General features: G+C 38.9%; 2 protein-coding genes across 3 annotated transcripts; one reads left to right on the forward strand and one right to left on the reverse strand.

The window, feature by feature from the left end:
* Positions 1-1683: 1683 nt before the first annotated feature.
* On the forward strand, positions 1684-10439 carry wnt7ba (wingless-type MMTV integration site family, member 7Ba). The gene is made up of 4 exons (XM_027151360.2): positions 1684-1911; positions 3882-4108; positions 6303-6574; positions 8403-10439. Exons 1-4 carry the CDS (start codon positions 1829-1831, stop codon positions 8880-8882), a joined length of 1062 nt encoding a protein of 353 aa, XP_027007161.1. The 5' UTR covers positions 1684-1828; the 3' UTR covers positions 8883-10439.
* atxn10 (ataxin 10) lies at positions 9518-23126 on the reverse strand. Of its 2 annotated transcripts, none has more exons than XM_027151359.2 (11): positions 22724-23126; positions 20561-20740; positions 18750-18835; positions 18458-18554; positions 18162-18329; positions 17977-18057; positions 17489-17645; positions 17293-17398; positions 15465-15643; positions 14044-14107; positions 9518-11876 (listed from the first exon to the last, which is right to left on the reverse strand). In XM_027151359.2, exons 1-11 carry the CDS (start codon positions 22738-22740, stop codon positions 11677-11679), a joined length of 1335 nt encoding a protein of 444 aa, XP_027007160.1. In that variant the 5' UTR covers positions 22741-23126; the 3' UTR covers positions 9518-11676. The 2 variants fall into 2 exon arrangements, with proteins under 2 accessions (XP_027007160.1, XP_027007158.1); XM_027151357.2 differs by lacking the exon at positions 22724-23126 and adding an exon at positions 21613-21775.
* Positions 23127-23952: the final 826 nt, after the last annotated feature.

The following is a 23952-nucleotide window of genomic DNA, read 5'->3' on the forward strand; positions in this document are numbered from 1 at the left end:
CATGACATGGCTTTATGACTGGTTCATGAGATGATGGGCCATTGCTTAAATTAAACAAGACACTGTGATGCTCCAAACTATGAATAAAAAGTCACTATTTTTTCTTTTTCACCACAATTCTGAAGAACTGAAAAGAAACAGATACCAATTACATAAGCTTCCAAATGGTGACAGTACAGCTAAAGTGCAGTTTTGGCTTTCAGACCTGTGGTCTAATACAACAGCAATGGCAGTTAATGGAATTCTTTTCTCTGTCTGAGAAAATCCTCCAGATTTTGTGATGTTTTATAGTGCCATGGACTGACCTGCAGTTAGAAACATTACTCACAGGCCCTCTGGATCACAATGCCAGCACTGAATACTATCTGCTAGATTTGTCTGACTTCAAATTGTATCTAAAGTGCAGATTCTATAACATAATTAAAACATTGATGAGTTCAGTGTGTGTGTGTGTGTGTGTGTGTGTGTGTGTGTGTGTGTGTGTGTGTGTGTGTGTGTGTGTGTAATGAAAGACGTACAGAACCCAACCTATTTGCTTTACTAAAAGTGGAAAATCATATATATATATATATATATATATATATATATATATATATATATATATATATATATATATATATATATATATATATATATATATATATATATATAAAGATATATTGGAAACCCCTAAAGATATGTGTGTGACCTCCACTATTGAGTGCACTTTGATCTCAGTGTTAGAGCAAAAAACCTCATAAACACTTCAACTCTTTGAAGCTTTATGATATTCCCTCCTGGTCTCTTTCTTTCAGAACAAACACGTTGGTGTTTGCAAAGAGCATCTTAAAAAAGATATGTGAAATGCATTTATATTTTCTTCTTCAACCTTCACCTCACTTTGAAAAACAATATTGACTACATTTTGCTCATGAACACATTCTAAACCTTGAATAGAACTGTGTTTTTTTTTTACTATGAGAATGAGCTTAGAGCTGGTTTATGACCTTGCAACTGCCAGATCCTGCCACCAGGGGGAGCAGTCTGACATACGGAATACAGTGTGATGATGTTGTCAAAGATGCTGCTAACTTTGCACTATTTCTAAGTTCTAAGTACAAAGTTGGTATACAATCAAGTACAGTTAATAACACAAGTATTATATTTTGTCTAGTATAAATAATACTACAGTTTGTACGCACAAATTTATGCACAGTAATGAATTGCACCAGTTCAGTTTTATGTGTGTATTTATTATATGTATTATCACAGCTTCAGTGCAACCAGCTGAGGTTGAATATATAGAGTCAGCTTCTGCACATGCACTACACAAATCATCAGGAAGGACAGCTAATATCTCGAGAAAGCTGTCCTTCATACAGATCTGTATCAGAGGAGGAAGAGGAGAAAGAGGAGGAGGAGGAGGAGGAGAAGGAGTCACACAGCTGTCCTGTGCACCACAAAAAGTAGGCGGATGAAAGGATCCCCCACCTCCTTCTCTGCCAATGGCAAAGCGATGAGAGAAGACCGGGTTCTGCAATCTGTAGATCCCCCAGCAGCTTGACTGAAACACACACACACACACACACACACACACACACACACACACACACACACACACACACACACACACACACACACACGCGCGCGTACATATTCGCGCGTGCACGCACAAAGACACACATACACACACACACCGCGCCCGTAGGCAGGAGATGCAGGAGAGACACGGACTGCTCTCCACCGATAAGAGCAACAACGAAGCGCTTCTTGGCTCTCCGCAAGCACCGGCACACCGGGAAGGATCCCCGAGCCGAACACGCGCCTCGTCCTGCTGTCCCATGCCACCATGCGCGTTCTTTCGCCGCGCGCCGCTCTTCTGTCGGTCTCCTACTCTCAACTGTTCCTCATCCTCACCAGCGGCAGCTACCTGTGGGTTTCTCATCACTGACTCTACTCTCCTCCACTGCTGCGGCTCGGTAGACCGGTTTACTGCTAAGTGCGATGAGTAGACGTACTGTATGGATATGATAGCCTTGTGGGTGACAGGTGTTTGCACGCGTTCTTACCGGCTTTCTGGTTGCTTTATTGGAAGCTCTATTATACCAGGCACCTGCATGAAGGAAAACAGGCATTGGAACCTGTACACCAGACAGAGAAGAACAAAATATCTGTTTTATGCCTGTTTAAATGGAAATACGGTTGAGTGCCAAAGTAGGAATGAGGTTTTTTTTTATACCAACAAGACTTTTAGTGTCTGGTTTCACAGATGTTCTTTCATTATCAAAAAAAATGTTCATTGTGTCAGATATCAATAGTGGAAATAACAAAAGAAACAAAATAATAGCAGTTGAAAAACTTGCATCCCTTATTATTTAATAGATTAACTTGTATGTCCACACACCTAGAACTGTCCCCAGTCATTGAGCAGGTTTTGTTTACTCTGAGGTATAACAGTCACCACATGCTTGTTAATGACATACTTGTTTTAATTAATTTATATAGATCGGCTTCTCTTTGCCTTTTTCCCTTAACATATTTGTTATAACTGTAACCTTTGTCAAAAAGCAAATTATATGCTACCATCTTTGACTCCATTCCAATCATAATGATCGGGGCATCGAGTTCTTTCATTTAGTAACTTTTTTCCCCCAACTATTTTTGGTTGATCAAAAAAACCCCTCTGATTTTCCATTTGTCATCATAAACTGATTTTTTTTTTTTTTTGTAAAATTTATCCAAAATCCATGAGGAATGCAAACCTTGGCACTCAACTGTGAGAAAGCATAATTATAACCAGAGCAACTGATCATTTTATGCCATATTTCATGCATTGGTCCAGAACCAAACAGAGATGTCGAATCTTCAAAATTTAAACTGCCGTGCAGTGTACCCAACACTGGAAAACAGTAACCCCAAAGAGTTCTGTTTTTCCAATTGGCAATTAGTGGCCACTGTTCTATTTTCCTAATGGCACAACCAGCCTTGCTTGATGCCCAGTGCTTATGGCCAGTGCACTTCACAAAAGATCATCACATTATCTGTCAAACCGTTTCCATAAAGCAAGTGAGAGTAATGTATGCCTGCACTGTGCTCTGATCTCTGATGTTTCAGCCGTAGCGTTTTAATACTGTCTGCCCATGGAGAAATTAAGAAGCCATACATTTAAATCTTTCCACTGAAGCACAGGCTTGTGGTTTAAATAGGATGAGAGTGCATGGATAATGTTTCAGAACTGGTCATTATTATGTTAAGGTTGGAGGACCACATTATTAAATGATATAACAATGTTCTCTTTACATTGTGTGTGTGTGTGCACATAAAGTATCTTTGCCTATGTAGCTTGATGTGTTTGTACTGATGTGTTTGTACTGTTGACAGTTAAACCTTTACAGATCTGTATGTGGAGATAAGATCATTGCATGTTTGATGTCTATAAAAAAGAGCATCTCAGGGACTGGTGACTTCAATTCTCCCTTTAAGAGAACCGTTTAAAATGGTTGGAAACACATTTTGTATATATATGAGGTGTTTTGTATGGTAACTGATATATTGTGTATAAATTTGGGACAAGTACAGTCTGAATGGAACTTTTTCAAGATCCAGATTTACTTAAAGTGAGTTTGAATTACAAGAATAGTCCAGATTTTATGTGAGGGCTGATGTTTTAATTGGCTCATATATTAGTCTGTCCATTTAGGCATATTGTCTAGGTCTGTAGAATAACATACATTGGTCTGCTAATTTGTTTGGACATTATGCATGTTTTTGTATTTTAAATGTAATTCTTTGCTTGTATGAGAGGGCTTAGTTGTGTAGTTGTGATTGTTATTCAGAGATTTATATAATAAATGTAAACAGGTATTGTTAATTTATGTGATCTGCTTTGTTCTCCTACATAGGGCCTTATCCTCAGTGGTGGCTCTGGGTGCCAATATTATCTGCAACAAAATCCCCGGACTGGCCCCCAAACAGCGTGCCATCTGTCAAAGCCGCCCGGATGCCATCATTGTTATCGGTGAGGGTGCTCAGATGGGTATCAATGAGTGTCAGTACCAGTTCCGCTATGGCCGATGGAACTGCTCTGCCCTCGGTGAGAGGACCGTCTTCGGCCAAGAGCTTAGAGTCGGTCAGTAGTTCAGCCTGGCATGCTGACTTTATGTGTCACAGATGTGTATGCATGTGTCACTAGATTTATTGTTGTAAATTTGTAAGCAGCCTCGATGCCAGATGACGCCTGAGATAGGCACAGGCTCCCCGTGACCCGAGAAGTTCGGATAAGCGGTAGAAAATGAATGAATGATTTAATGAATTTGTAAGAAGGGTTTAGTTTAACCATCAAATGCACTCTTGCATTGGCAGTGCACTCTATAAAACAAGAAATGAGATGAAGATCAGGGAATGGGGTTAAAGGAGCAGGGGAGAGGAGAGAGAATAATCTGTTCCCGAAATGTTGTGGGTGACTAAACTTGGACTTTGACTGAAAGCAAATTTCTTTAGTACAACAGCAATGAAATTATTGTAAAATGTTTCAGTACACACACACACATACACAGACACAGACACAGACACAGACACATACACACACACACACACACACACACACACACACACACACACACACACACACACACACACACACACACACACACACACACACACACACACACACACAGAGATTGACAGGCACAAATAACTCTAGTTTCTCTGAGTAAACCTCAAACAAAAGAAGCAGACTACGTTGCTGGGGTACACATATTGCTGTAATAGGGATTAAAATGTCGAGTGCTCATATAAATGGCCTCTCAGTTAAAAATGTTTTGTTTTGGTCAAAGCGTGGTTGGAAGCTGTGTCTAATCCAGTGGCCCTGGTAACAATCACTTTTTGGGGGGTGGGATGTTGGCTGACTTTAAACTGGCTGCAGTTATTTCTTTTGTTCAATTAAATATATCGGTTTCTCTGCAGTGGTGTTCTCCATGGTAGGCTTTCCTTCATCTGAACACATCCCTCTATTATACTCTTTTGTGCTTGTGGAGGCTCACAATATGATTGCATGATTTCGGACCAAAACACATTTTCTTAAAATACATTGTCCTCCATTGAGAATGAAAGCACAATTGACTTTGTAGGGGTTTGAACTGTCATCTCAGATAAATCTGTTAATACCACAGTTTTCATTTAGCTTTTACACAAAGCAACCCACATTCATTTGTGGAAGTAGCATCATGTTAACTGCTGGGATAAAAGACATATGGATTTTGTTCTTTCTCAGAGCGTCTGGATAACCTGAAGTTTTTACATTCAGTTGGAGAGTTAACAGAACCTATTTTATATTTAATCAGTCAATAATTCTTTAGTAAATATGTTCTGAAATCAATGATCTGTATAGGTGTGCTAATAGATCACAATGGTTGGTGCTTGGCATTGCAGTCAAGTTTTAGACTGTGATTTATATGTATTTTAGCCTGTATATGTAATAAGTAAATCTGGGTAAATAACAACCAAAATATTACAGTAAAACTGCAATGAATCACTATGAAATTTTTAGAACCCTGTCTGCCAGGGTTTTCCTGCCTCTCACCAACTTAAAATCGAAACTTTCAGACCACCTGTAGCCTTGATTTTAATGAGCCACCAGCAGGGGGCATTTCCATCTCCCTGCTTCCCTCTGGAAATGTCTGAACTGACTGAGCACAGCTCATAAAATAATCACACCTCAGGTCTGATACTAAACACGTTAGACTACTTTCTAATTTATACTTGGAAAGCTTAATCAGTGTTCCATCAGAATGTCTATTTCCAACAACCTAATTAGCATTCATGTGTGCACTTGGTGGAAAAATGAATGGTGAATGATGAATAGATGGCGAGCAGACAAACACTTGAACAGAGTGCTGAGACTCCACTGAGATCACATGGCATATATGACCGAATGCAACCAAATGACCAAGTACCTTTCTGTAATTTGTCTATATGTGAGGCGGTTTGGGAATTCCTTCAGATATTGCTGTGGCTGAATGCTGAAAACGATCATATAAATCAGATTTTTACCAGTTTTGAGTTTTCCTTTAAATATCATATTTTGTATGAAGCCAGCTCCCAATAAACCCAGTGGTAAATGCTGTTTGCCAGAAGATGTCAATCCCTTTCTATCTAAGACAACTTAATGAGTCTCTTGTTTAAATGTGCTATGTGACACTTATCTCAGGTGATGAGACAGAGACTGACGTGATGGCTGATAATCAAAATGAGAACTCAATTCCTATTGCACCGCAGTACCCCTAGCAGAACATGACAGACATCTGTCTTTTTCCTCTCCCTAGGCAGCAAGGAGGCAGCGTTTACTTACGCCATCACAGCAGCTGGAGTGGCCCATGCAGTTACAGCAGCGTGCAGTCAGGGCAACCTGAGCCACTGTGGCTGCGACAGGGAGAAACAGGGCTACCAGAATCAAGAGGAGGGCTGGAAATGGGGTGGATGTTCAGCTGACGTCAAGTACGGAGTCGAGTTCTCCCGACGCTTTGTGGATGCTCGTGAGATTAAAAAAAACGCCCGCAGGCTCATGAACCTGCACAACAATGAGGCAGGCAGAAAGGTAATATAGATACAGATAGAAAACTGATCTGAGAGGGTAATGTAATGTCAGTAAAATCACAGAACATACACACTATTCTATGAGAACATAAAATATTTTTGGCATTAGGAATAATTTATAACTTTCCAGAAAATTGGCTGACAACGAGAGTCATTCAGTCTTGTCCTCCGTTGTTTGACACAGGGGGTATAGATATGATATACCACCCACACTGATCATGCTGTTTTATAATAAGGGAACAGTTGAGAAATGATTATAACCTGCCTGGGACAAAATGAAATGACTAATCCAAAAGACTTGTTTCAAAATGTAACACGTCATGAAATATAATTCACCGGAGCAGAGGCCTGTACTGCTCGACACATATTATGTCGTGTTAATTTTCTACAGGACTGTACAGTGTCTCCAGGTACACATTCATAATTAAGACAAGTTGGCATGCTTTATGGAAATGTTTCACTTCCCGATTAGCCGAGCCTGACCTGAGCCCTGCTCCCTAGTTTCATTTGTCACTTCAGAGGCCAAGAAAAGGGGGCTGTTGGGCATACAAAGCCCATCCATAAGTAGAATTACAGTGCCTAATGGAGTGGTTATGGAGTTGAGGCTTTCTTCGTGTGTGACAGGAATGCAAAGGCCAACTCGACCAGAGGCTGCCAGTTGGAGGCCTGCCACAGACCCTCAGTCCGTTCATTGAATTACAGAGCATTAAGTCAGGATACAGGATATTATTGCTAGTCTCTTTCTCTTCCTCTGTTTCGTTCACTCTTTTTATTCATACACAGCCAAATCAGCTCCTGCTTAGCTCTACCAACACACAATGATGAGGTCTTGAAAAACAAGACAAAATAGTCAGTCTTATCAGCTGATTTTTGAATTTATTATTTTTCTCAAATTTAATAAACGCTAGGGGAAGAGGACGCTCAAACTCCTTTTAAAGACACCCAGTTAAATAAAAGAAAATTGTGGTAACATTATTTTACTATTAATGATGAAATGACTTCAGTCACTTTAATTCAGACATTAATGAAATGGTTTAAAGTCAACTGCCTGTAAAACAAATCAGTAACATGTTAAAGAAAAAAAAACCCCAAAACAAACAGATCCATATTTAACTCAAACATAACTGTATAAACAAATGGTTACTTGAGAGTCGTGGATATTTTTTCTTGCCTTCTGATGTGGCTTTTGGAAGGTAGGGAAAATTACAAGGTATGTTTTGGCAAAAAACTATTTTTTCCTCCCAGATCTGACATATAGCTGGCAATACTTATTGGGGCATTGCACAGAATTTATTGAATAATGAGGTTTGGTTTGTTTTGCCGCAAGAGTCAAAGCAGAATGTCAAGCATTTCCTTCATCATTCAGCTGCATGAATTCACTAATACCACAAATGTCGAACTGATGCAATTTTAGTTTCAAGTCAAGTTCCTTGAGATTAATAGCAACACTGTTCATCTATAATTTTTTTATTCTTGAGGCTAGATATACTTTAAAAAATCTTTTGTTTTCTAAGTTCATACAAAAAATCAGCTAAGTTGATCATATCATCTGTATATCACCTGGTTTAAAATGTGCAAAAAATATTAATAAAGTTTTTTCAAACATTGAAACAAGCAAATTTGGGGATTTTCCATTTGATGGAAGAAAATAGCCTTTCCTGTAGCTAGTATTTAAAGGGCATAGGCATTTTGATACTCTGAGAACTACTGAAAAGAGTAATAACTAGCAACTAGATTGAAATGGATATGACATAGTTGGGCATTCATGACTTTCATAGATCTGGCTTAGATCTGCCCTACAATGATACATTGTGTCCGTGCTCTCTCAGATTCTGGAAGAGAGGATGAAGCTGGAGTGCAAGTGCCATGGCGTCTCGGGCTCCTGTACCACAAAGACATGCTGGACAACGCTGCCTAAGTTCCGCGAGATTGGCTATGTGCTGAAAGAGCGGTATGGTGCTGCTGTACAGGTGGAGGCAGTGCGAGCCACACGCCTACGCCAGCCCTCCTTCCTGCGCCTCAAGCAGTCACACGGCTACATCAAGCCCACTGACACGGACCTGGTGTATTTGGAACGCTCCCCTAACTACTGCGAGGAGGATGCTTTGACGGGCAGTACAGGGACACGGGGCCGCCTCTGCAACCACACCTCGCCCCACCCAGATGGATGCAACCTTATGTGCTGCGGCCGCGGTCATGACACACACCAGTACACACGTGTGTGGCAGTGTAACTGCAAATTCCAGTGGTGCTGCTTCGTCAAGTGCAACACCTGTAGTGAAAAAACTGAGGTGTTCACTTGCAAATGAGAACAAGCAAACATAAAACAGGCAGGGGGCACAGAAGCGTGAAGTTAATAAGCTCAGTTTGTCACAGCTTCGTTTTGCACATCAGGTACTCATTGTAGGGGGAAAGGACAAATATAAAATGGAAGTGTCTTTTGGGGAAAAAGTGCACTGACTGCAGTCTGACATATCATATGAGTTCATGCTCTATGTGGGACCACACAGAGTGAAAGGATTTTATAGCTCAGAGTGTCTAAGGCCATTGGAGAAATTTTCTGAGGATCTGATAGCGGCTGTGGTTGCATGATTATGTCAGACAAAAAAGCTGATAAAAGAAGCAATTCTAAAGACTGAAACTGTTCAAGGCAACATGTGTGGATGGATAGGAGAAAAGACTGATGATTTCCTCGACATAACATGCTGGATTACTTCAAATGTTCAATCACACTGTATCTGTTTGAACACTGAAAAAAGACTGACTTTCTCTTTGTCCCCTTCTGGAGAGAGAGAGAAAACATAGTTCTCGTCCTGACTTAAAGGCAGATGTTTCTTTTACAATTTTGAAAAATGGTTGCTACTGATATGTTGCTGTTGTATTGCCATAACTCATAATATTTCAGTACCGTTGTGTAATAATAAGAACACACAGAAACCAGGTGTCAGTTTCAAAAGTTGGCAGATGTGTATTTATTTTCCCTGCTTTTCTTTGCTGCTCAATGATAGAAAACAGGCCAGCTATGTCCACAGCCAACTGGACAAGATGTCATGGAGTCACTGAATGTGTTGCTGATTGCTGTGGTGGGATGTGTGATGTTCTGTTTTGTTGTGGCCTCCCAAAAAAATGCATACTTTTGTGGAAACGGTTAATGCTGAACCCTGATATACTGAATCAAACAACCACAATGTGGCAATGAGATCTGCATTGTCTGTTCATCTCAGTGTATAAATGTGTATTTTGTGCATGCAAAAAGGAGCACAAGAGAGCTGGTAAAATACTCCATGCAATTGGGTGACCAAACTATGCACAGAATATTCTCACAAATGCCAGAGACATGGGATTCCACATCACTGGCCCAGCTTGCACAAACTCCCCCCAGCCAACTATATTCCTCCTGAGCCAATGGAATTTGCCTAACCATACAGCTGGGGGCTGAAAAGATTCATGGGTAGCGACATTCTTTTATTCAAAATTGTTTATGCAAGGTTTAAGGCTGGCAAATTTGAGAAAGTATATTTTTTTACTAAGCAAATCCGGCACTTTATGTCATGTATATTCAGAAAAAGAGTAATTATTACTATTTTCCTTATTATCTATTATCATTGTTTCTTTATGATTGGAATCATTAATTTTAATGAATTGTGTCCCAAATTAATAATGTATACATTATTTCTTTCTTTCTTTTATTTCTTCTTTGACATAAATCCATCTCATCCTTTTGTAGCCTGGTTATATGTGTAGTATTGCAGAAATGTTACTAGGTTAATAAATGAATTCATTTCAGTGACCCTTGTTCATGACTATTCAGTGTGAAATAGATTTTATAGAAATCATTTATTAAATATGAAATATATTAAATCAGATCAACTTGTGTTCATGAAGCATTTTCTAAATTGAGAGCTGCTGAGTGATGGGTGATTGTTGCTAGCGTGGCACGACCCTCCGCTCAGTCCAGTACTGCCCAGCAAGCATTTGAATAGTTGTCCACACCGCCTCATTCCCTCGCTCAGCGCTCTTTTCTTGTGTGAAAAGCATTACAGGCAGCCAGCGGAGCAGAAGTAAAGCAGTTGTGTTTTGTTAGCTGTCTGAACCGCTGGCTACCGGAACCACATAAGCTCCCAACACTATAGCCTGGATTGGGAGAAAAGTCAACCTTGATTGTTTCACACAAACATTTTGTCATTAAAAAATATGAGGCAGAGCAAACAGGGTTGCATGTGTCAGGAACACTTCATTCTGCCAGACTAAGCAGGAGATGAGGTGTCATCCTATCCAGCAAGATAGGTTGCAATGCGGTGGGGCCAAAAAAGACTTTTGTCTGTGTATAAGGACATGATGGGCTAACAGAGGGACTAAGATGATCGGGTACCTGATAAGTCAGAGCTGTACAATATAGATGGGAGTAGTGGAGTAGAGAGTATAGGAAGTGATGGCATTTTGTGTGAAAACAGACTCTTTTAAACCACTGGAGAAGAAGCCCATTCATCTGCAATAAACTCTACAGAGCCAGATAAGTGAGTATTCATTTAACTGTTAAAGAGAAACGCAGTCCCGGACTGTGTGGCCCTGTATATGTGACATTCCCAAAGCAGAAAACATAGCCAAAACCTGACACAAAAACAAAACACAAAAAAGTGGGGACCCAAGTCCCACGGCTATTGAGAGGAAACCCTCATGTGAACAGATCAATGGGGCCCCAGGTCTCCATAAAACTCACTGGATTAGAGATTAACCTCTATTCCCCACTGGTCACTAGAGTTTCTTTGGTGGCTGAAAAGCCAGGAAGACATGGGTCTCCTTGTTTCAGAGGATTTGAATCCTATTCACTGGGAGCTGGAATCAAAGGATACTAAATGCATCACAGGCACCAGCATGAGTCCCTGCAGAAAAGCCCCTTGGCGTTCCTCTTATGCAAAGAGTACAAAGCAAAGTACCTCCCTCTCTCCGCTTTCCTACCCCCTTGTGTTCTCAGTACTGATTGGATATTAAAATGCCCTCTGTTTTGTGTGTGCACAACGTTCTCTGTGGGTGCCTTAAGCTGTCTCCAGAATGTGATGTCGAGTGCAGAGGAGTGGATGGGATAAGATAGGAGCTCCTGGTTTAGTGCTCTCTCTGCTCTTTCTCCTTTTTGAGTGGTCTGAGGAGCAGGTTGCCATCTCTCTCTTGCACACAGAAGCCCAACTCTCTGAGTACAGAGTCATCGGACACTCCCTGCCTCCTTAAGCCCTGTACCAGCTTCTGGTTCTCCTCATTGTGCTCCAGAATGTTCCGGATGGCGAAAACAGCCCACTGGCTTATGACTGGAGCAATGGTTAAGGAGATGAATGTGATCAAATACACATAAATGTCTGTCAGTATAACATTACCTTGCCCACAGTTTCTCAGTGTTTATTATGAAAATAAAATGACAGCATAGCATTGTGGGATACTGTACTCCATGAAGATATCTCTGAAGATATCTTTCTTGGGTTAACCTTGGTACCATGTCATTTGGAAACTTTCATGGTGTTCATACATTGCATTCAACACACTATATTTTGTCAGGGTTGAATCATTTATATATTATGCCTTTTCAAAATATGGATTTTATTTCCTCCTATAATCTTACACACCTGAATCGCAGATAACATTGTGTACAGAATCATCAAATCTAAACCGTGTGCCCACTGTTTTGGGTTGTTCTGGAGACCCCCGTTCTTGCCTGATGCATCTTTTATGTTGTAGACATCAAGGTTCAGAGATGTTCAGAGATCATTTTCTGCTCACTATGGTTGTAAATAATGGTTATCTGAGTCACTGTAGGATGAATTCTGAAGTATATGTGGCTATATTATCTGCTCAGTTTCAGACAAATCCTTAAAAACAAATTTGATGCTAATTCCTACTACTGATAGACAATGACCAACAACTATAAATGCAAGCAAAGAATTTTTTTTTTTAAGGTAGGGATGTCAAATGTTCTGCAATGGTCAAGTCAATCACCTGACCTAAGTCCAATTGAGAAAGCATTTCACTTGCTGAATGCAAAACTCTCAAAGAACTAGCAGAAACTAAAGACAGCTGCAATAAAGGGTTGGCACAGTGTCCCCAGGGAATTATCCCAGCATCTAGTGATGCCTAAGGGTTCCAAACTTAAAGTAGTGATTGACTGCAAAGGACTTAAACATGACAATTTAATATGATTATGTTATTTTATCCAATTAAATTTTGGTCCTTGTATTTTATTGTAAATAAAGGGCAATATATATTTATATTTTATATAAAAAAATGATTAGAATATAAATACCCTCAAATTAAAGCCTGCACATAAAGTTCATATTCATAACAATTCAAATATTCAAAAACTTCAAATATTTTGTGAAAATTTCTAAATTTATGGACCTGATTGTACAGATCATTTGGCAGACACCCTTTTCCAGAGTGACTTACATTTATCTCATTTATACAGCTGAACAATTAAAGGTTAAGGGCCTTGCTCAGGAACCCAGGAGTGGCAGCTTGGTGGGAATTGAGAAAGTTGGGAATTGAACTCACTCATCTTAACCACTGTGCTACCACATCGCAAATAATACAAATGATTTCTGGACCCTGTTTTCACTGGGATATTTCATTTCACATTTCTTATACAGTACCTGGATGCAGATTATGCACAAAAAAAAGTGTAGATGTAGCCAAGAAACACTGAAAACTAATTTAAATCCGATTGCTACACACATCAAAGTTTTTGATGCAGTAGCCATCAAATAATAGGGCAATCTGAAAGCACATATATGGGCTGATATGCATATTGATGCCAGACCTGTTTGTCTGACTATACTGCTGTAGTTATAATGAACTCAAGCACAAGATAGCTGATAATAAGGAATAAGCAGCAGGATGTTGCCCTCATGCTACATGCCCAAGTGACAAAAGTGCCAATGTGAATGAATGAGAGCTGACTAGCACAGCTGCTGCGGATCAGAGTGTCACATTCTCAGTGATGCAGTTAATGCCGAATGCTGTTAAAATCCTAAAAATGCTAAATGTCTCAGAATTTAAGTAGACATTTTACTCATGATTTCAATCGGGTTTTCCATAAACTGTTGCACATGACTAAAACAGACGTTCTCTTGATACCATATAAATATTAGATATTATATATGCGCGCACACACACTCAAGCCTGGCAAGCTTCTTCCCACTAGAGGATATATGAGATTCAACTGAAAGGCTATGCTATTTGGAATACCTGAAAACTGTGGTACATAACATTTGCATCAGCCAAAAACATCTACACTTTAACCCTGAAGGAGTGATTGCTCATTTCCTATCTTGTGGTGTGGTAAACCATCCATTAGCTATGGAAGCTAAAGTTTTTTCTTCTTCTATGAGCTATTGGGTACACAGATGGTTGTTAAACCGGAACAGAGACCTTACCAAAGTGACACAAACTGAAGAGGGGTATAGAAAGAGTCACAGTCAAGGATACAGGGATTGTTACTGTCTATACTGCAGTTGTCCAGGATGAGGGCTATACCGTCTAGTTCTCTGACCTAAGCAGACAAAAAAAAACAAACAAACAGTAGGACATTAATATCTGAAGACACATCCATAGCAGTACTGTAAACAGCATTAAAAGCCAGACCGGAAAACAGGACATATTTTTTCATTTAGTTGAATTTTCACTTTCTAACTACTCTAGACATCTTTTGACCAATATATGTTCGCGAATAAATAAAACAATCATATGATTTAATAAATAAGCAGATTTACAATAAATCTACACTTGGTGGTACTTAAGAAGCACAGTGAGAGACACTACAATTGTCTTGCATGGTATGATTGTAAGACATAAAAGAAAGGGGCTCTATACATATAGACTTTCACTGTATAGTACACATCAGAAACAGGGATCTGAGTAGTAAGAATAAAATTGAGAGAAAAATAGTTCAATGCCATCTAACTATCATGCAAAAGAAGAAAAATGAGGAATTACAAATTCTTAATTTAACCTGTTGAGTCTGTGTAAAAGAGAAAGCTAGGTGGAAGAGTGGGGGAGGTAAACAAGCTCCAAAAACAAAACAAAACAACAACAACCAAAAAAAACACCTAACAAGGCAATTAAGATCGGCATGTTTTTGTGCTGGCACAGATGCAATATGCTCCAAGCAGGGAAACCCATGAGAACGCAGCGGTGAGTGGCAGCTTTAACAAGTGAGGATTACACGGTCAATCAGTGAGACCACAATCTTGAGATGTCTCGCTATTGTTTTTTGGCCTTTGACCCTTTAGATGTGTGCCTTGACCCCATTTAACAGGACTGGTGCAAGTCTCTGCTCTTAGCTGGCTGAATGGGAGTGAACTGAAAGGGTGCAAATGCTGCCATCACAGGAGGGTACTCACAAAGGAATTCATTAAAAAGAGAGTGAAGGAACAAAAAGTAAAAATCAGCTTGGGGAGGGGCAGAAGAGATGATACAAGCAAAGAGATTTGGATAGTTCCTGGAGCTTTTATCAGTACACGCTAATCCCTAGATTAGTTTTCAAGGAGGGAGACTTCAGTGACAAAAAAAAACAGAACCCAAGTAGTTAATAGTCAGTAAGGGTGCAAACCATGAGAAGGGAGTTTACAACAGGTTGCTTTCTGTGCTAAATCTAAAGAATGAATAAAAGGATTTCTGAGAAGGAATTCAGGTCGTTTCCCAAAAAAACAAAAACAAATCGTCAATGTGTTCATAAACCAGAGTGAGTATTTTTTCTCTAGAATCAACTACTCCATTAAAAAAACATTACAATAAAGTGCAATCTATTTATTCAATTTATCTGATGACAAATATTGTTAATCCAAGCTAGGTTTATTTCGTTGTTAGTAATCTTTTTCCTGCATTTTTGTGCTTGCTTTGTGCTATACCTGGTTCTGGTTGGCTGTGTGTCCATGGCACAGGTTTCCAATCAGCCGGATGAGGTGAGCTTTAAAGCTCAGAGCAGGGTGTGTGCTTGCTTGGTCTGATAAAGTGAGAGAGAAATCCTGCGCTGCACTGAACACATTTTTATTGGCTTTCCCAAGAAAATGCACTTCCTTCAGGAGCTCTAAGGCACACAAGATATCAAGATTGTAAAGTCAGAAAACAACACTTTAACATTGGTGAAACCAATGTTCTGTGAGATAAGGTTACTGTTTTAAAAGTAAAACAGTTAGATGAGCAAATGCAATAACTTTTAAATATGTAATTTTCTTCCAGCTTTAACAATATGCATAGTTATTCTGTTTGAACACGGTCCTCATGAAATATCCATATGGAAACATACTGGATGACAGAGTTACTAAGCAAGGACATAAAAGTCATAAGACAGAGCAAATGCAGAGATAAATCATGTATGGTCATCCCCTGTGTCTCTAACCGTGGTACAATGTAGCGTGTAGCTGTAATGGAGTGTGACCTGCTGGTGGAGTAAGTTCCCAGCAGTGGCACACAAGAGAGACGACTGCTTTATGTGTTTTCTGAATGAGACAAACTGTCCAGAAATAGACTCTTTCCAGTCAAGGGCATTTAAATAACCGCAGAATCTGACGAATAGCCCATTCAAATGATGTAGATCTAAATTTGGGCTTTCGCTAGAATTTTACAATAGAATATTTTTGGAATCAAGACAGTAGTTCAAACAACATATTTGGTGATGTGTGAAGGTAAACAAGTGTGTGTTTAATGTTATGATCTAACAACACAATATTTCTCGAACACACACACACACACACACACACACACACACACACACACACACACACACACACACACACACACACACACACACACACACACACACACACACACATACACACACTCTTAAACCCAATACCATAAAAAGTTCCTTAGCTTTCTGGATTTGGGGAAACCCTTAAAAGTCCTATTTTTCCTTTAACAGTGCAGATTGACCAGAGGCATCCTGATAGTTTTAACCATGTATAAATTTGGAAAAATAATAAAGTTTTGTGGTATTGAGTTTTGAGTAAAAATAAAAATGTTTTAGGGTATGATATGGTAAAGAGATATAAGCATACGGTGCGGTGGTGTCAGAAATTCCTTTCATATGGTGAAAACTTTTGTTTTGAAAATTTACAGATGATCCTGATCTATGTTTTTATTTTCTTTATATCATCTTCAAGTTATAGCAAAAATCTAGGCACCCGCAAAAGCAAAAAACACTTTTAAAAATACAATTCTTACAGATCACAACATCGAGGATCACAAACATTTTCAGCCTCAAACAGTGAGCCTTAAGTGAGAATTCATTAACTTCTGTCTTCATTGTGCTTGCTTTTGAAATTCAATATTAAAGCACATTCGTTGTGTAAGAAAATCAACAAGGTTTTAGTATTTTTTTCTATTTTTACCCCTATGTAAATGAAATACCTGTTTAGTAAAATATATAAGTATTCTTAAACTTTCTGGCTATATATTTATTGCCCATACCAAAGCGAAATCAGCAAAAAAAAAAAAACAAAAAAAAAAAAACCTGTTAAATTCAGAAGAAACGGCAAAAATCCTGTCCTCTATAAAAAAATCTTCAGTGGAAAATTGGTATGGAAAAGACAAAAAAATGTAGTTGTCTGTTCTTATAATCTGTTACAAGTTGTGCAGTGTATAATTACATTTTTTTGGGACGTGAGTTAAGGGAAATATTGCTATAATATATATAAAAAAATCATCTGGTAAGTTGACCAACCACAATGTATTTACCAATTGTTGTCTGGAGAAGGTCTGGGTGATCTTGCAGAGCCATAAATTTTCTCTGTCCAGACGTCATATCACAGAGAATATCCAGGAGCCTGATCACTGCCAAGGCCTTATTCACAAAAAAACTATTATGATATCATGCATTTCCAGCAATTTCGGATTTGTATTACCATACAATGAAGCTTGAGGAGATAATTACCTGCTCATCAGCTGATGAGACAGAGCTGAGAGAGAGAACAGCCTTGCAGCTGTGCTGGAAGGACGATGCAAAAAACTGAGCTGTTCTCAAAGGAATCACACAATCTTCCTCTTTAACTTCTCCAAGCTGGGCTAACACAAGGTCCAGTAAAACAAGCCTTTTCAAACACAAGTAAGAATATAAGTAAATGACATTGTATGTGTTTTAACATTTGATTATATACTATCTATTAACAGGTGTAATCAACATGACAAATAAATGTTCATTTATTGAATCTAAACAAACAGATTTTAGCAGAAATCAGCAGCCTCACAGAAGTGCCAGAGTAGAAAACAAATCTTTGTAGTTTGTTACTGGTTTAAACCTCTAAATTTCACAAGGACATCACGATGACAACAACATACAAAATCCCCCTCCCTCCTAATTAACTAACTAGAAAATACCAAAATGAGCAAGGAGTAACATACAAGTTTAAGGTAGTTTTCTACCTTTCATGATCATTCATCTCTGCATACATCATCTCGATGAGCTCAGACGATTTGAAGAAATGTTGTGTGACAATCAGGACCCTGCAAAAGCAAACCAGTTACTTTAGAACAATTTTAACTTGTACTTCCATAAAGCTACATAACAGCTTATCCGAAAATATGGTAAACAGATCAAAATGACATACGTCCAGTCAATGTCAGGCAGAGTCTGGCACAGCTCAGTGACCTTCAGTGCCACTTTCAGCTTGATTGGATCCATGCCCAGCTGCTCGGTCTTCTTTGTATCCAAACAGGTGTATATGACCATGCACGTATATGCCACAGCTTTCTCATCATCCAGTTCTAAAAGATCCCTAAGACAAAAAAAAAGACCTGATACAGATGCATTCCTGGCACAATATGTATGGAACTAGTCTCATTATTAAGGGGACCTGCATAATGAAAAACGCAGGGTTGGTTTGGGTGATGTAAATTCGCTTACAAAAACATGTGTGGAAAACCACAGGCCCAAATGTCATCTTTGCATAGTTGGTTCCCAACTGCGGCATTGCCGAGAAACTGAATTCCACATCGAAGTGCTGCCAAAACAAGATATTGGATCTGCTGCAATGTCTAACTACAATACAACGGTCATTCAAGAATGTAAATGTACTACACAGAAATGTCACATGATCATACAGCATTGTGTTGAACTAATCAGGTATAACACAGGACCATTATAAGCAAAATGCTGCTAGGTTTTAAATATCATTTGGCACATTATACAGACTTACCATCGAGACGATGATCAGATGCTCCTGATGTAAGCTTAAGAAACTTTCCTAAAATCCCTAGTGATACCTGGATACAACCCTGATCCCTATTGGGTGAAAAGGTTAAATGTGACACTTCTTTTGTTAGAGGTTTCAAAAGCACATAGATAACTTGTGGGAAATGGCTGGATATACAGTGCATTCAGAAAGTATTCAGGCCTCCTTGACTTCGTTGTTTTCCTCATTAATATACACTCACCATGATGACAAAGTGAACATAATGTACATAAGTATTCAGACATTTTACTCCATACTTAGTTGAAGGCATTTTGGCAGCATTTACAGCCTCGATTCTTTTTGGGTAAGACACAACAAGCTTTGCACACCTGATTTGGGGGATTTTCTGCGATTCTTCTTTACAAATCCTCTCAACTTCTGTCAACTTTTTATGGGGACCATCAGAGGAAAGCCATTTTCCAGTCTTCAGAGATGTTCAGTAGGGTTCAAGTCAGGACAGTTGTCCTTCTGGAACTTTGTCCCATCTCCATACATGATCTCTGGAGCTCAGTCAGAGTAACCATTGGGTTCTTACTAAGACCCTTCTCCCCGATAGCTCAGTTTGGCTAGTCAACCAGCTCTTGAAAGAGTCCTGGCTGTGTCAAGCTTCTTCCATTTGAGAATAATAGAGGGCACTGTGCTCTTGGGAATTTTTTTTTTTGGTATTCTTCCCCACATCTGTGCCACAGTCCTGTCTCTGAGCTCTGCAGGCAGTTCATCAGTAAGCTCATGGCTTTATTTTTGCTTTGGTATGCATTGTCAGTTGTGAGATCTTCTATAATGAGGTGTCTGCCTTTCCAAATCATGTCCGATCAATTTTATTTACCACAGGTGGACTCAAATAAAGGTGTAGAAACATTTCATCGATGATGGAGAGCAATGAGAAGCATCTGATTAAAATTTACACATGTGGTTAAGGATCTGAATAATTATGTACGTGTGATTTGTCAGTTGTTCCTTTTTCATACATTTGCAAACATTTCTAAAATGTATTTTCATATTGTTATTATGGGATACTGCATGTAGATTAATGAGGAAAAAAATCATTTGAATGATTGTAGTATACAACATGACACAATTGAAAAAAGTGAAGGAAGCCTGAATACTGTAGAATGAAGAGAAAAGGCAAAAAGAAAGACTTCATGCACACCTAACAACAGTCAGGTTTTCGAGATTGCTATACACTTGTGGCGAAACGGTGGTGCACCTCCAGGGTTCTTGGTTTGACCCCAGTGTAGTCTGTGTGGCACTTCACTTGTTCTCCCTATGTCCATGTGTGTTTCTCTGAGTTCTCTTGTTTCCTATCACATCCTCCCTCCTACTCATTAAGTCAGTAGGTGAATTGGCTTTGCAATGTTGTTCCAGTTTACTTTTGTTCGAGTCATTAATATGCAAGAACGGAGTAACAAAATTTCCTTTACATTGTAATTGGAATAACACAGTGCAGAGTAAACCTGAAAGTGTAATTTGGATATAAAATTGCAGTAAATGGAAATTATATGATTTATGATTTTATGATGATTTGCATACAATTCCCCAAATTTTTAATTGTTTGGGGAGCATGCTTAAAGCACTAGAAATTCCAATAAGTGTAAATAAAGCCTAAAAATCCATCGACAATGATTTGGCTGACATTTAAGTGTTAAAACAGCCTAGAACCTGCTATATGTAAATGGTGTTTTGTTTGATGAAAAATCAGTGTAAGCTTAAGCTTGAGCTTGAGCAATGTGGTGCACTCTTTAAAAATCCCACCAATAATATGCAAGGTAAGTTACCGTAGAATGCACTGGTTACGAGGACACTGCACACAGGCATTTCTCTGTGCCCGGAAGCACTCAGATGCAAGCTGGAGACACAGTGAAGCTGTCTGTGCATCAGGATCCTCTTGAAGCTTCGCAGAGAGTCTCAATAAAAGTGCAGAAAGACTGCGCAGGACCTCGGTCTCCACACCGAACCTGATAGCACAAACATGTCACTGCAATGTGAAATGACTGCATCACACATAAGTACAAAATTATAATGAAGTAGGATTTCTTTTTTTAATGCCACAGTTACACCAAACATGGCACAGGACTATGACTTCAGCCACTGCACACCACACGATCATGATATTGTACCACGGTCTGTGTTTCACTGTAAATAAACTACACTGCACATACACAAACACCACATTTCACATTAAGGGTGGAAAAAGTTCTGACATTATCTTGGATTCATTTTTTTTAACATCACAAAAACCTGCCTTTTTTTTTTTTAACCAAGAGTGTGTGCAAACCTTTCATATCCATGGTAAGTTTTTGCCTTCTATTTAAAGTAAGCCTATGTTTAATATGTGTAACAGTCTTGTGAAAACATGAAATTAATGTCTTCATTAATGTTTAATGTTGAGTTGAACAAACTGAAAAATTTGATGTGCTTTAAACACACACCCCCTCTCGTATATAGACAGACTGTCTGTCTATCTGTCAGATAAACAGACAGATAGACAGAGACAGATAAACAGACAGACAGATAGACAGACAGATAGACAGAGACAGATAAACAGACAGACAGATAGACAGAGACAGATAAACAGACAGACAGATAGACAGACAGATAGACAGAGACAGATAAACAGACAGACAGATAGACAGACAGATAGACATACAGACAGAGACAGATATACAGACAGACAGATAAACAGACAGACAGATAGATAGATAGATAGATAGATAGACAGACAGACTTTATTCCTTCTATAATTAACATTATAAAGCACTGACGTTAGCTAACACTAGCTATAACAGATGGGATTGGAGGTGGCAGGGCATAAAAAACATATTCGCACCTGAACTGCTCATCTCTCAAAGCCTTCGTTACACTCTGTAATGAGGACAAATGCTCCAAACTCAATCTATCAACACATATTTCATTCATGACGGAGTTTATGCTCAGCGTGCTTTTACTAATAGAACAGTGAAGACCGCAGCAACACGCTGAAGCATGTCAAAATAAAAGTCCAGTACGCGCGTGCTCGCGGCACCGGAAGTGACGGTTTTGGCTTCCAATTAAGAGTTTATTTCACTTTTTAATTAAATATGAGGAGATACGTGGACAACTTTAGCTAATATATATAAATATATATACATTTTATTTATTTATTTTTAACTGCTACAACTGCTTGGACCACACTCACTATGATGAGCAGGCTCTTTGCTTGGATAGACAAGAAAAGTATATAACGTTTGCACCGTAACTGCTGGAGGTCATATGCCACTTTCCAATACATTATAGTACTTTTTTTTTTTTTTTTTTACAATAGTTTTATTCAAGTGTATCAATTTCAATGTATGAACTTAATGGAATTATTTTAAAAACATCTTGCTTAATAAAATGTTCAGAAATTTGCCCAAGTCTGGCCTTGTACAGCTATGAGGCTGTAGAACATCCATGTACCTGTACAGTCTTGTTAGTTTGTACAAAGACCGCTGGCCTGACCTTTCACCAGTTTTGGTTCTCTCCATTTATTGCCAATGAATTTTCTTGATAGATAAAAAATCTACAATGTTTCAGTAGTGTTTGTCATATCAATGAGAGATTTTAGCTTGTCGTACACCCCCTGCCAAAAAGAGTGTCTCTAGCCAATCGTGGGAATCTTTAAGCTCATGTATGAGGTAGAAGGTAGAAACCACTTTCCTCCTAGTGTGTAATGCTGTGTTGTTATTCAAAATGAGAAACAGTTTGAAAACATGCATTTGGCTGGCTTCATGTGTCTCAGAGGAAGCATGTTAGCTTTCACCATCCCTGCTTAAGTATTGGGGGGGAAATAAGTTAAAGCCAAGAAAGAGTTTCTTGGAAAATAAAACCAAAATACACATACATATAAAAAATACATCAATTCCATACTGAATCTGTACAAATTAAAGTCTCACTAAAACTCATACATGCACAAGACCCACCAAATTTCCATTTCCATGTTAATGTCATGGCTGTACTACGAGTTTTCCACAACTCAAAATATCTGGTCAGTTGTGGTCCTGTGATGATGCCTTTCTATTGATGGACTAGACTGAAAACAGTCCTTAAGTGCCCTTACACGGTTGGTTTACATGATAAAATGTCAACTCAGTGTTTGTTGATGAGAAATGGTTACAAGCTCTGGTTGTAGCTCATTAAAATGGTCAGCCACCAGCAGAATCTCTACAGCTGTGTACACAAATTTAAAACAGTACAAACTTAAGTAAAGCTTTTCTCACAGGAGCTCCTCGTGATGTAACATTCTTAGTATGTTTCTATAAGAATGACATCAACAGCAGCACCATAAACCAGACTATCTGATATCCATTCATCTAAACCAGGATAGGCTGCATTACTCTAGTTTGGCCATTTCGCTCACAAACACCTCCTGAACCTGGTAATTAAGTGGTGAGTGGAATCAGGTGTCTTTGAGGAGAGAAATCATCAAACTGTGTTGGACTCTGTTCCTTCAGGACCACAGTTGGTCACCTCTGATCTAAATCAAGTGTTCAAAAGGGTTTAACATCAATCGTTTCATTTTTCACAACGTTGCGGGGATAAGTCTCCCAGCTGTAACAACAAGGGCAACTTTCACTTTTAAATTTTCATGAGTGCTAGAGTATTTTTGGTTGTTGGCTTACTAGTCTGTGGTCCAATTTCATTTTTTTCTGCCCTAGGAAATGCACCAGAGGAAGTTGGTTGAAGCTAAAGAATATAATTACAGGTGGCTCCATATCAGACAGTGATCCTATGGCTAGGGTGGGCCCAGAGCTAATACACAAATGGTGTGCTAGAGCAACCAGACCTCAATATAGACACAGTGATCACATGAAAAGAAAGCAAAGTAAAAGCATCTACTTAATGGCTTATGGAAAAGCTGCAACTGTTCTACTTACCATATCTGTATTTGGTGTCTCTGAGCAGAGGGGAATTACATGTGGTAAATCAGTGATTACTGAGCACAGCAGATAAAAAGGATCTAAAATTCTAGAATAGCTAAAGCTAGCTGATGAGAGTGTAGTGGGTTAATAAGACTTCTTAATACATTCATTCCAGGAAGGCAAACTTATGTCTTCTGTAATGGATCACACTTACTAGTGTAATTTGGCTTCTTTCTTGTTGTGAAAGATGTCAGCTGTCCTGTTTCAGAAGATTTAATAATCTATGTGAG

The sequence above is a fragment of the Tachysurus fulvidraco genome, chromosome 19, assembly GCF_022655615.1.
Source record: "Tachysurus fulvidraco isolate hzauxx_2018 chromosome 19, HZAU_PFXX_2.0, whole genome shotgun sequence".
In the NCBI taxonomy this organism is placed as follows: domain Eukaryota; kingdom Metazoa; phylum Chordata; class Actinopteri; order Siluriformes; family Bagridae; genus Tachysurus; species Tachysurus fulvidraco.

Coding starts and splice junctions, on each gene's coding strand:
- wnt7ba (XM_027151360.2), top strand. CDS start 1,829: ATGCGCGTTCTTTCGCCGCGCGCCGCTCTTCTGTCGGTCTCCTACTCT. Junction 1,912..3,881: donor CTCACCAGCGGCAGCTACCT/GTGGGTTTCTCA, acceptor TCTCCTACATAG/GGCCTTATCCTCAGTGGTGG. Junction 6,575..8,402: donor ACAATGAGGCAGGCAGAAAG/GTAATATAGATA, acceptor GTGCTCTCTCAG/ATTCTGGAAGAGAGGATGAA.
- atxn10 (XM_027151357.2), bottom strand. CDS start 21,701: ATGAATGAAATATGTGTTGATAGATTGAGTTTGGAGCATTTGTCCTCA. Junction 18,836..20,560: donor CGTAACCAGTGCATTCTACG/GTAACTTACCTT, acceptor TTCACCCAATAG/GGATCAGGGTTGTATCCAGG. Junction 11,877..14,043: donor TATAGACAGTAACAATCCCT/GTATCCTTGACT, acceptor CCATTGCTCCAG/TCATAAGCCAGTGGGCTGTT.